Raw genomic sequence first — 13,497 nt, 5'->3', positions numbered from 1 at the left:
AAAAGTTGACACTGACAGAATATGTATGGTAATCATTCATCTAAGGACCCATATGATTAATAATATTTATTGGTCTCTTAGATGAATGATATGTATACTATCTCTATGATTGGTCTCGTATGACCTAATTTCGCAAGTAACAAAATTGAATTATCACATGCCAGCATTTTGCCATCTACATTCACATTCACATTCCTTGGCCCGAGCATCTACAAGATTTTCGTTTCGTCAGATTATTGTATCGACAGATTTTCGTTTCGTCAGATTTTTGCTTCGTCGGATTTTCGTTTCGCCAGATTTTTGTTTACACAGTAAAAGAACAATCACAACGAGTGATAGATTGAGTTAAAGTGATAGGTTAGTGATTTATTACAAGCTTTTTTAATGCAACAAAATACAATTTATTCATACATATTTCAGGGGTAGCTTTGCATTGCTTAGCGGTAACAAGCTTATATTTTTAGGGTTCCGTACCCAAAGGGTAAAAACGGAGCCCTGTTAATGTCATTCTGCTGTCTGTCTGCGTTTGGACCTTAAAGATGTTAAATATATTTTTATTTTATACTTTATTAACACTATATCTTAGTATGTCTTTTAGTTTGCACGTACCAAAAATCTGTCGAAACGAAAAAGATAATTACTCATTTAGACGCTTAGACGATCCTCTCAGAGATACTTCAACCAGCTTGAGCCAAACGAAATATTGAAAGAGAAAGAAACTTTTTTAATCAAATCCACTTTTACAAGTGCTTTTGAATCGTCAAAAGAAATTACCACTGATTTGGAATGCCGGTCCATTCTTACCGAGAAAAAGGTCAGCAATAAACTCGGCGGAAGATGTAGTAGTCATGGTCACTCATCAATCATCATAAGATAAAAAATAACAGATAGATATATTTTTCATATTGTTGTATTTTAATAAGAAACTTTATGTTATTTTTTAATTTTCGTCCGTGTCGACTGTCGTGGTCTTGAAGTCTCCTCGTTGGACTCTCCATTAAGTCAGAAGCGTACGCCTCGTTTACTATACTGCGACCTATTAAAAAATAACGTAAATTATAATTGAATTCTCAATGATAAACTTTGAAAGTTATACAAGATGTAATTACAACGCTAGCAAAAACTTGGCGTTATTATTTTTCCTACCGAAGCACAATCCAATAACAATAACCATTTGCCTTATACTTGTACTCTTAGTTATTTTGTAGGTATTTTTCAAACCAGCAATGTATACCGTGCAAAACTCGGGGTCAAGCCCCACCTACGATGCGGCTCAACTTCGCGGCACCTACGCAACATTCGTTCACCTCTAGGGTCAGTCAGATGATTTATTTGCAATATATACATTGCGAACTTTGACAGATTTTTTACATTTTTTTCGCGTTTTTTTGTGGTATCTTATCAGCGATAATCAGTACTATCACCTGTCTTCATTTTTCTAGCGTTATAATAACACCCAGTATAGTTTGGTTAATATTCTTATTGACCCCATTGCCAAAATTTCCATGGGTCCCAAGAGCGCCAGGGGGGAACTTGACCGTCTTTCTTTTGTTCTGAACTAGATTTCATCACATCCAGCGGCGTAGTGGCATTCTCATAATACGATTCAGAACTCTCTGTAGTTTGATTTCCAAAGCATGAACTCAGAGAGTAGAAGACAGCAAACATAATTACAGCCGGATGAGCCTGAGGAAAAATGTGTTAATGTTAAAAAAATGTGCTAAATGTTAAAAAAATTAGAAAGTAAAAAGTACTTAACATATTTACCTTGGCCACCATTATTTATTGTATAATTATTTATAACATACGATTGATGAAAAAATAATAATAGGTCTTTGTTTGCAGAGTACTGTAAACGCGTTAATGAATAAAGACTTGGTCACTTAGTTTATATAAATTGAAACGTGACCGGACGTTACACTATACTTTCTTGACATAGTTCTTGATTCGGAAATATTACTGCATAATTTGTAACATGAGTACCTATTCAGCAACAATTAATGTTGCATGTATCAGTCCTCAGTGATCCAAATCGAACAGTACGAGACGTTGCGTAAAGAAAATAGTTCAATGTTTGTACTTTGTTATATAAATATGAGTAAATGAATTATCAATACGTTCCTCGCATCGCTCACTTCTAATGGCGTCAAAGCTGGGTTGCGCGGGTGGAAAGGTGGATTCACACCTGCGCACGCTCATGAACCGTGCACACAACGCACATGCGTGTGTGTGTGTGTGCATGTGTTATGTGCACGGTCGTGTTATTTACTAGCGCCGTGCTATTTATTTATTTATTTTATATCTTATTAGAACGGCAGTGCCACTTACACTAACTAGATGATTAATAATAAATTTAAATACAAATAAAGGTACAAGAAAAAAGGCATAAAATACAAAACGATAAAAGATCAAAGGATTTTGAATATGTACGCTGAGAACATTGAATGACATATTCATGTAATGCTCTCAGCGTACTTCAGTAACTCCCGAACCAGTATTATAGACCCATCATTAAATGGGTCCCATTGAGCATTATTGTCCAAAAGCGCGTTGAACGATGCTAATGAACGGGGTATAGGTGACATAGATCTAGCAACAGTGCGATGATGTGGGCCCACGAAAAGTTTATTTTTTCGTGGACGAAGATTACTATTGGATTCAGGGACACGTATGCGACACAGTTGGTCATAAAGTTCTGGAGCATTAACATCTCCTCGCAAAATTTGACACATAATTTTCAGTTGATCGCAAATGCGTCTGACCTCCAGGGAGTTGAAACCTAAGCAACCTAACAGAAATTTGGTTGGATATAGGAAAGGGTAATATCCATAGCAACGTTTATACAAGTATCTTATGAAAGGCCTTTTGTACTTTTTCTAATATAAGTCCGTACTTTGCCTCGTACGTATGCCAGACACAGGTGCTTGTTTCGAGCTTGCTTCGGACTAAGGCGTAATATAGTAATCGTATTACCAAAGGACTATGGAACTCCCAAGAGTTGCGTAGTACAAATCCTAATCTTCGAAATGAGTCAGCTGCTACGGTGTTAATATGGTCATGGAAGGTCAATTTTTTATCAAAAATTACACCTAGGTCTTTCATGTTCTGTACTCTGTGAATAGGAATTCCATCCATTTTTAACCGACTTCAAAAAAAGGAGGAGGTTCTCAATTCGTCGGAATCTTTTTTTTTATTTTTTTTTTATTTTTTATGTATGTTCCCCGATTACTCAAAAACGCCTGGACCGATTTTGAAAATTCTTTTTTGTTTGAAAGGGTATACTTCAAAGTTGGTCCCATTTCAATTTGGTGAAGATCTGATGAACATCTTCGAAGATAGATACTGGAACTGGAACAATTGGCCACTAAAAATTGTGAAATAATTTTTTTTACAAAAAAAATAAAAACCCGACTTCGTTACATAAACACTAAAAATTGAAAAATAATTTAATTTATTACCGAATATATTATGTATACAAGAGTTAATATAGTTCCATAATAATATTTTTTGGGGTCGGTGCCAATGAGGTGCCATTGTGGAGTCCCATAAAAATATGAAGTCTAGACGATTCGCGCAGCTAAAGCTAATTGGCACCGGCACCAAAAAGTATTATTATGGAACTATATTAACTCTTGTATACATAATATATTCGGTAATAAATTAAATTATTTTTCAATTTTTAGTGTTTGTGTAACGAAGTCGGTTTTTATTTTTTTTGTAAAAAAATTTAGATACTCATGTATCAAAGGATAACGAACTTTACCAAGGGCATAACTGAACATTTGTCACGATTGACTCCATTTTTGTTCGCTTTACTCCAGTGATATACAGCTATAGTGTTGCCTAGGTGTGCTTTGTGTTGTACTATTGAGTTTTCAACCGATCACATAAAGCACGCGTGCTAACTGCGAACTAGCTAAAGCGTAATTTCCTATCGCACTCGCTCTATGTGACAGGCTCAAACTTGACAGCGCACTATATATGCATTCTTTTTAACTTAAGCTTTACTTTATATATTGGATTCTAGGGGAGGCCACATTACTTGAACGACCACACGAGATCTGTCTTAACAGCAAGCGGTCAAATAACGATAATAGCGATACGCCAATTAAGTAGTTAATTAAAATGATAGCAAGAAGGAATTTTAACACAACTTTTATTAAATCTTTGCTAAGCATTAACAATCACATTATTTTATAGTCAACAAACTCTAGGTGCGGTACCTAATTGGCTACAAGTTTTAATATTTGTTACCAGAACTATTAAACACTATATAATGAAATTCTGAATCCGTACCTGACTACAATAATATCTACCACCATGGGTATTTCAATATCTACCACCATAATATTATTTGGTCCCTAGACCTGCATTTGTGAACATACAAAATAACTTAATTATTAAATGAAAATCAAATAAAAATGTAGATCCGTATTATATTATTATTATAAGTATTGATTATGTCTGTGCTTTGGCTTGACTTTTAGGAAGATTATGCATGAGTTTTTATTACTTACTTTTCCTTATTAAATTCACAGTGAGCTTAGGCTCAATTTACATTGATAGCGAATCGAAGCAAAATTCTAAAATATTACATTGCATAATATTGACTTATCTCCATCACGTGAAACACAAAATCCTTGCCAAAATGATTTTTTTTACTTGCACTTTACTCTACTTTACATTGCAATTGTGAAGATAGAAGTCAATAACTTCTTAAAATTTTAAAAAATCTGGTCGGTGCCAATGTAAATCAGTCGTCAGATTTGAGTGCCGGAAAAAATGCTTCTCGTAGGTTAAAATCAAGCAAAGGCACAAACACAAAATAAATGTCAGAAAACATCAATGTTAATCTTACTTTATGATAAGCGTTTGCTAAATACAAAAGGGAATAAACAGAAAACCTTACACACAATTTTTTTGCAATTTCTTTGGCATACGAACGTACCGAATTTCAGTAGATACCACTTGACAAAAGTTCATTGGGTAATTCGCGAATTATTAAGCAAAACTGGCTTGTTCTTTAATTACCACAGTATGTAAAAATATTTCCTAACTCTCAACACTTACCTACAATTTTTCCAATCCTTAGGTACAGCTATAAGTAATATAAATTAGTTTTTGACTAAAACTTGTTTGATACAAATCTTACGTCTTAAATCCTACTAACCGCATTTTACCGCTTTACAAACACGGTAATGTTGCTTTTATAAATACGTGGCAAACTTTGAATTGAATTAGAATTTTCAACTAAATTTAAACTTCTAAATAGCTTGAAAACACGAGCTAGTCGGAATAACCATGAATTTAACATTAGAAATCTACATAGTTTACATGTGCATTTCAACATAGTTTACTAATCCCTACAACAGGGCTACTTTTAAAGTCTTGAGCACACAAATATAATGGGATGAACAGTAAAACATTAAATTAATAACATAGACAGTTAATTATTAAGTCTAATATTTATCTTTGGCATAATCAATGAGCAATTAGATTGCTATTTTACTATAGAAATAACGAAATAAACTGATCGCTCATTTATCACCAAGATTTCCCATCATTCAGTTATTGAGAGTTGAAGATTGATTTAATGTCATACCTGATAGAAGAGAGACAGGCGCAAGCCAGACCTTTGTTATTTAATAAAAGCTGAAGTTTATCTGCGTATTGTCCCCAACATGTTTGTGTGGATGTTTGTTTGGGATCATGGTGGCTTTGGGAGATAACAGATAATAAAGGTTTAAAAAAATCTTACGTCAAAAGTATAAAGTTTTAATGGTGTCTGCGGGGGGCTTGCCACGACACTAAGTGTCCGGCAATGAATGACGTGATTTCTAATACTATTCGGAAGAAAATGTAAAAAAATTGACTTTATACTTTGCCGAAACATTTTTTCCAATTTTTTACCTGTTATCTCCCAAAGCCACCATAATCAAAACAAATATTCCTCATTCCTGCCAGTGATGGGGACAATACGCAGAGAAACTTTCAGTTTTTATAAAATAACGAAGGTCTGACAAGTGCTGGTTCTTTGTCCATGACCATACAGTGGCAATAGAAAATCATATTATAGTGAGAACTTCAACTCTCTACCTATAACGGTTAAAGAGATACAGCCCGCTGACAGGCAGATGAACGGATGGACAGCGGAGGCTTAGTAATAGAGACCCGTTGGCATCTCGAGGTCCGGAACTCCTACAAAGCATCTGGTTCGGCACGTTATTGTACTTCCTAACAAATTTTCGATCAGCTGATCCTATATTCGTACTATTGAGATCAAAAATATTTATAAGGCAAGTAGAGTCTAATACCTAGAGTATACTAAATATTACTTTCATATATTGTGTCAATTAAGTAAATTGAAACTTGCTATTTATTGCGGAATGTACTCTATAAAGTATAGAATATCTTTGTTTTTCTCTCAATTTAAATCTTATTTTCTAGTTGTGTAGAATACAATACATATTGTATACTGGATGCTAATTCGGTTGTACACAAAACATTAAACTTAATTGGCACAGTGCTATCCTTTTCCACAAGAAACATTTTTAAAGAATAGCACTACATTTAGACCAGAATAGGGATGTTCCAACGAGGTAAATTACACTCTTTATCAAACGTCAAAAGTCAAAACGCACGCGTATCTACACAATATAGAAAAAAATAGTGTTATAACTAAAGCGAGTTATAGTCCATACAAAGTGACTTTTCACATCTATGGGTCAAAAGTCACCTTTAAAATAAGGACTAAAATCGTACTTTTGAATGACAATTGACACAAAGTTAAAATGGCGCGTGAGAAAACATTTTGTATGCATAAGCAAAGCAGGCGCTACAATTTTTTTCAAATATTTCCCAAAGCGGGCGCATTTTTAAAATCCTCTCGGCGCGGCGCCCACCGAAAATTAAAATCTTGATACTAGCGTATTGCTTTTAATAATATTTTGTGCTTTATCTAAAGCGAATTATAACTTGAAATGACAACTGAAATAAGCAGCGAAGCGAGCGCATTTAAAAAAATAATAACTAAGGCCCAAGGGTCGCATTTTTGAGTATATTTGAGCACTCCTTTATCACGACGACGTTGCCCGGTACGCTCGCATCGGCTCTGGGCCAAGCCCTGAGGCTTCTGAGCCCAACTTTTTGTTGTTGTTGTAAAATTATGAAGTTTCATCATTTAGTTTGGTGGGGAGGTAACAAGACAAAGATTTTCAAACTAGAATGAGTAGAAGGTTATGACTATATTATAATATTATATTGATCTGGCCAATGTATGAATTAAATAGAAATAATTTATATGACATGGGCAACACCCCTATTGTGTGCGACCAAATAAGCACTCTTTACTTACATATGCATAGTAAATGATTATATCTGAAAATATGGTATCTATAGTATGTACAGTAAAAACTACACTTTAAAGATAAGTTTAAGGCTTAATGGTGATCTGAACCTATATTGCTACTGTAAACGCTGAAAGCAATAGATAGTCCGTCGCGGTGAAAGACCCGTATGCATGCCGCTCGAGTGCCAGGCGGCGCCAGGGTCAGACTCGTGCAGCAGACGAATTAACGTTTATATCCACGAACTTGCACGCCATTGTCCACGATGCTGGTCCGCCGGCGGTGGCAGACACGAATGCAGGGCTCCAGCGCCAGGCGGCGCCAGGGTCATTAGTCGTGTAGCAGGCGCTGGTAATGCGGGAACACTCGTACGGCGGAACGTGCAAACCGAACTCCAGGCCACGAGCACCGCGAATTCAAACTTCATGAGGTCCGTTTTGTTCACTCTGAATGTTGTTTTCTATGCGCTGTAACAATATTTTTTTCAAATTTTAGTGGTTTTTGAAGCGAAGCTTACGACGTCTAGGAGACCTAAATGACAAAATTTAAACATCACGATGTGAATTTCCAGTTGCGTTTTCGCGAGCCCTGTTGCTGTATTTTTTAAGTTGAGTGAATATTATTATCACCACAAATTATAGGCAATTAGATGATGCTCGCGACTTCGTCCGCGTGGTTTTAGGTTTTTAAAAACCCCTGTGGCGAACACTTTGATTTCCGGGATAAACTTTTCTATGATAACTTATACGAGTATATTATGTTGTATTTACTTTATTTAATTAGTACACCCCTTCCGCTTCTTTCATTTTTTATAATATCCTCTACTCTAAGGTTGCCTGGAAGAGATCGCTATTTTAGCGATAAGGCCGCCTATTGTACATGCTGTATTTGTTATATGTCTATTGTTTTTGTTTTGGTGTACAATAAAGCATATTTTACTTTTACTTACTTACGAGATAGCCTATGTCCTTCCCCGGGATGCAAGCTATCTCTGTACCAAATTTCATTAAAATCGGCAGAACGGATGGGCCGTGAAAAGCTAGCAGACAGACAGACACACTTTCGCATTTATAATATTAGTATGCATTTTATACAATTTATATGTTTCAAACAATACATAGAAACAATAACGATACAAACTTCTGACTTTTAAAGAAAAAATAATATGATATGTACATAATTAAATTGAAATAAAATTGCACTATTAAAATACAGTATCTCTGTATTTCTAATACATACCTCAATTAGCGCCTTCAACATTTCGCCCTTCACATCGTTGAGCTTCGCGGACAGGAGCAGGCAAGCTCCGGCGCAGAGCTTTCTGTTGTCTTTGTTGATAAGGTTGGCGAGGATCAACTTCTCGAAGTAAACGTACGCCTGGGCGACGGACAACAAATCTATACCACCATTGTCATGTTTCGCTATCTTCCGCATTTCCTTTTTTATGCTGAAAATCATCCATACTAATTAGTACTAATATTAATATTATAAATGCGAAAGTGTCTAGTCTGCTAGCTTTTCACGGCCCATCCATTTAACCGATTTTGACGAAATTTGGTTGGTCCAAATTTCGATTTCGTACCTGGACATAGGCTACTATTTTTAAAGATCCTAAATGCACAAGGGCGAAGTTGCGGGAATCTTTTAGTATTACATATTTGAAAATGTTGTTTTACCTTTAGCATAAATAGTACTTGGTTAGCATTCAACAAAAGGTCAAATTGGATTGGACCGATTTTCCTTGAGACCACAAATAGTTTCTAAACTTATTTTCCACCCCAAAAACCAATTTAGATTGGTTTCATTTTCGGTATCATCTCAGAACAGATTTATAAAAACGTTTTATGGCTAGGTGTAAGAACACAAGAATGCTATTTTACCTTCTAAGCTTGCTCAGTGTTAGTTTAATGTGTGGAAACTTCTCCCTGAACTTATCGTTGAGTTCCTTTTTCAGGTCTTGAGGTCGGACATAGTCAATAATAGAAGTCATGTATGACGTGAAAGTGAGCAATGTTCTATGTTTGCCAGCTATTAGCTCTGGATCATCCAGAACATTCGGCGAATAATGAACCTGAAAATCGATCAATGAAAATTCGGTAATATCACTTGACCAATTTTAACCAGGCAACGCGCTTGGGCTTGGCACATAGGCATGGCGCCATTAAATATCGCGCTACCACCGCGTGGCTGAGGTTGCAGCTTCGCAGTCACTTTGGTCGCACAGATTTGAATGATACCTAATGCTTTTAAAATCCGCCATTTCGACTTTTTAAGAATTTTATGTAACCTGTGTCACTCGCGCCACTAAGACGAATCTAATGACGTATCATTTATCAAAATACCGTTGAGTTGGTTTACCCGTTGAGTAGTTATGAACGGACAAAGGAAAGGTCATTTTCTATGATTCATCTCTCCAAAATGTTTTCAAACATATAAATTGTATATATTTTGGTACTCGCCTTTTATTTTGATACCCCACTTGAGGGTCTTAAAAAATTTTCATTTTCTGCCTGCACATTAAAATATAAAATTTATATTTTTGAAGAATTTTAGTAAGCAGTGACACTCGCGCCATCAAGATGAATCTAATGACGAATCATTCATCAAAATCGGTCGAGCCGTTGAGTAGTTACAAGAGGACATAGGATCGGACATACATACATACAGGTCATACACAACCCTCCTTTGGGCTTCGCCTCAATCGGGTAGATATAGAAAACAAAGATAAGGTTTTAGAAATTCATCTTGGCAACAATCTCTAAGAATGTTATTACTCCCTAAAATTATAGAGATATCAAGTAGGTAAATGTAACTTACATATTTTTGTGAAAGAATTGTTCCTTCATCCCAATCAAAGGTTTTAGTTTCTACTGAAGAATGTGGTGGAGATGATGCCACTGTAGCCCGCTGAGAGGACTCGTAAGAGAAGCACCTACAAAAGTCAATGTGTATTTAGTTAAAATGAAACATCCCAAGATTTAGCTTACCATGCAATTCTTTTATTGGCATTAACTACACCTACAATGTATAAAAGTAGCATGCATTAAGATAGATTAGAGTATTAATTATTTAATGCAATGCATCACATGCTTTTATGATTGTGCAGGAATTTTATTAGTATATTAAATCATAATATTGTCAGAAAGTAACGCTGATTACGAAGAGCGTCTAACATCTTAGAATAATGACTAGTATTCGTATATTTTTACATTAACAAAAAAACAGGATGTTATACTATTTTTCAGATAGTCATAATATCTTGGTATGCACACATTTATTCAGTTCAATAGAAAATAGGTTCATGTGTGAAGTGATGTAGCTGCACTTTATTGATCTGTCTAATAAATATTTTTTCTATAAATTATAACAATTAAATTACAAATAATTCAAAAGCTCGATAAATATTTGCAAAATATTTAACAGAATAAAGGCATGATTTATCGCTGGCAAATATCAAAGAGATCAGACTTTTTAGTCACAAGCATCAATTCATTTGCAGTGACAATTTAATATTAGTAAGCTTTAATATTAGCAAGCAACCAAAAAAATGTGATAAAGCTCCAAATTAATAACAAAAATAAGAACAAAAGTAGTCCTAATTTTTTACTTTTTTAAGATCTAATTCTTAGAAGTATGTTTAAAATATATCAATTGGTTAAAATTACTCTAAGTTATTAAACATATTTGTATATTTTAAAGTTTAATTTATTTATAAAAACTTAAAGTTAAAAGTTGTTCAAGATATTATACCATTCAATAAGTATATACATTGTTTCAACAATTTCTTTAGAATACATGTTACTTTACTCTATAGAATAATTATAAAAATAGCAAGAACAATAAATTTGGTGTTTGTGTTTAAATAGTCTATCCACCTAGTGGTCCTGTATAGCATTATTATGACTAATTTTGGCATAGCATTACATAATATTCTATTAATTTACCATTTCTTATCCTTGTGCCTCGTCAATAACTAGTCCTGAAAATTAAAATGTTAGTGATGGCATGAGTAATGGTATATGCAATATTCCAACATGAAAAAGCAACAAGTGATTCTTATAAGGGTCGTATAATCTAATAATAATATAATCATATTATTATGAATGAAGAAGAAACATTAACATAAATGTAAAACATTTTTTAATGCTGATACGTTTCATGAATGTGTTACATAGTTATGTTTTATATTCACATAAATGTAAAACATGGGAGTGAAATAGAGCAAACATGCACAAAATCTTGACATTTAGTAAAGAAACAAATCGCCCATTACAACATCAGTAGCTTGGTCAGTACACAGTAAAATAACTAATACCTTGCGATTACATGAGGATGTCGATTCAAGATTTTCCATGAAGCTTTATCAGCATAGTCTCCCTCATACATCTTTTTGTACTGTTCCCTGGTACACACTCTGGATGGTATTAATAGCTTTGAGTATGATATTTCTTGGCCGTTTTCTTCTTTTTCTAGTCCCATGAGATCAAATGGGTCAATACCATTATCAGTGATGGCAGATAAAGGCCTGGGTCCAGATGTGTTACGTCGACGAACACCATCCTTTCGTAAATCAGGCCTGAAAATAACACATGTTAATAACTATGTAGTAGGTATAAAGTCAGCCTGCTTTGTCTGCCTGTTAGATAGCATTAATCTCAAAGTTATACTTTAACTTAAGAGCTCATCATTGTTTTCCACTAGGCATAACTTTATCAAGCCTTAATCCGTATTCAGTTCGTATCCATTCTTCGTCATACAAATACAGACTCATTCGATTCATATTTTTACAGAATCTGTGATTTCACAGATAAATAAGTGCTGCATGGATACTGCTTTTTATCAATACCCTGAATTATCATCATCTTGCATCAGCTGGTATAAAATAATAGTAATGTAGGCCTGAAATAAGCAATTGATGATGCAAGTACTATTGGAAGGATGAGACGAAGCTGAGTACTTCCAATGTGATTTTGATAGGATGAGGCACCAACAATCTTTTTTACCTAAACAAGGCCAATAATTGCAATTTCTGCCGATACTTTTATAGTTCTTTTCTTAATTTAAAATGTCCTACTATGATACTTACCGGATAACTCTAACAGTTTTTGAATATGGAATTGTACTAAATAAAACACAGGGTACACCTTGTGTTGGAGCGAATGCGAGCCTTTCATCCTTGAAAGAAACACCTTTAGTTGATTTCACCATTCTTATCTCTTTGATGAAGGAATTTTCTGGAATGCAAGTACTGCTTGTGCGAAAACGGCCTAAAAATGAATAAACATACATAGTTAATTTACTATTATTTTATAGTTTACTAAAAAAAACCAGTTAACAGGCTATTACCAAAATTTAAGCTTTCAGAGCTGCTTTTATCATCTTGAGTAATTGCAACAATCTTCCTTGCTCTTAATGAAGAGTGTCTTTCTTTAAATCCTTCAGAGGAGCATCTGTGAAAAAGAATATATTTAATTTTATTCATTAAGTTTGTTTACAACATACAAATTTGTCTGTTTTGGTGGACTATAGTCTAAAGTTAATTAGTTTGTGGTTCTGTTTATTATGTATGCTTATTTCTTAAAATTACCTGCCTTTAATTGGGTGTTATTATGCTGTTGAGGTAATACCTACCTTTCTCTATAAGAACTATTAATTCCTTTAACGGGGGTCACAGCCGCCTGTTCAGAATCCGAACTTATTGAATTATTGTCACCACTAAATCGTTGGATGGGACTGGTTTGCGGTTTCATTTTGTTCCAAACACTATTACGGGACGCATCCTTATTATTATAATTTTGAGTATCTCTTGCAGAATCACACTTGTCGGTTTTTGAAGACTTCTTATCCACAATTTTACATAATTCTGAATCCATAAAAGATCCGTCTAGTGAGATGTTGGAAAGGAACGTCACAGCTGCTAAGCGCCTCCGAGCTTTTTCGTATTTATTGCGATTATACGACATGGCGATACTTTTAAAAATCAGCGCGGATGAGGTTTAAAAGCAATTTTATTTTAATTAAAACGAGCAAAACAAAAGCCAAAAATCAAAATTATTTTTCAAGTTTTTTTTTAATGTCAGTCACAGACAAGGACTACAACATTTGGTCACAGACATATAGGTCTATTGTGGTCTACAACTCTACATATACT

The 13,497-nt window shown here is 34.5% G+C and overlaps 3 protein-coding genes and 1 long non-coding RNA gene across 4 annotated transcripts in view; 1 reads left to right on the top strand and 3 right to left on the bottom strand.

Moving 5' to 3' along the window:
- Positions 1 to 13,497, top strand: part of Schip1 (Schwannomin interacting protein 1) — a 374,012-nt gene that overhangs the window by 133,049 nt on the left and 227,466 nt on the right. The gene's annotated exons all lie outside the window — the stretch shown is intronic.
- The window catches only part of LOC117984032 (uncharacterized), a 218,296-nt gene that overhangs the window by 163,723 nt on the left and 41,076 nt on the right, over positions 1 to 13,497 (bottom strand). The gene's annotated exons all lie outside the window — the stretch shown is intronic.
- LOC117984589 (uncharacterized) lies at positions 880 to 2,038 on the bottom strand. Its single transcript, XR_004673856.2, has 3 exons — positions 1,768 to 2,038; positions 1,488 to 1,686; positions 880 to 1,036 (listed from the first exon to the last, which is right to left on the bottom strand). It is a non-coding gene; the product is annotated as an uncharacterized lncRNA (long non-coding RNA).
- LOC117983938 (CDK5 and ABL1 enzyme substrate 2) lies at positions 4,140 to 13,420 on the bottom strand. Its single transcript, XM_069509885.1, is given in 10 exon segments — positions 4,140 to 7,711; positions 7,714 to 7,746; positions 7,749 to 7,806; positions 8,586 to 8,793; positions 9,227 to 9,417; positions 10,164 to 10,278; positions 11,662 to 11,922; positions 12,433 to 12,613; positions 12,693 to 12,796; positions 12,978 to 13,420. Coding segments are annotated over 10 exon segments (1,518 nt in total). The 5' UTR covers positions 13,310 to 13,420; the 3' UTR covers positions 4,140 to 7,676.

The sequence above is a fragment of the Maniola hyperantus genome, chromosome 1 (assembly GCF_902806685.2).
Source record: "Maniola hyperantus chromosome 1, iAphHyp1.2, whole genome shotgun sequence".
Taxonomy (NCBI): Eukaryota; Metazoa; Arthropoda; class Insecta; order Lepidoptera; family Nymphalidae; genus Maniola; species Maniola hyperantus.
Note: the sequence above shows the minus strand (reverse complement) of the source record. Positions and strands in the feature narration are given on the sequence as shown.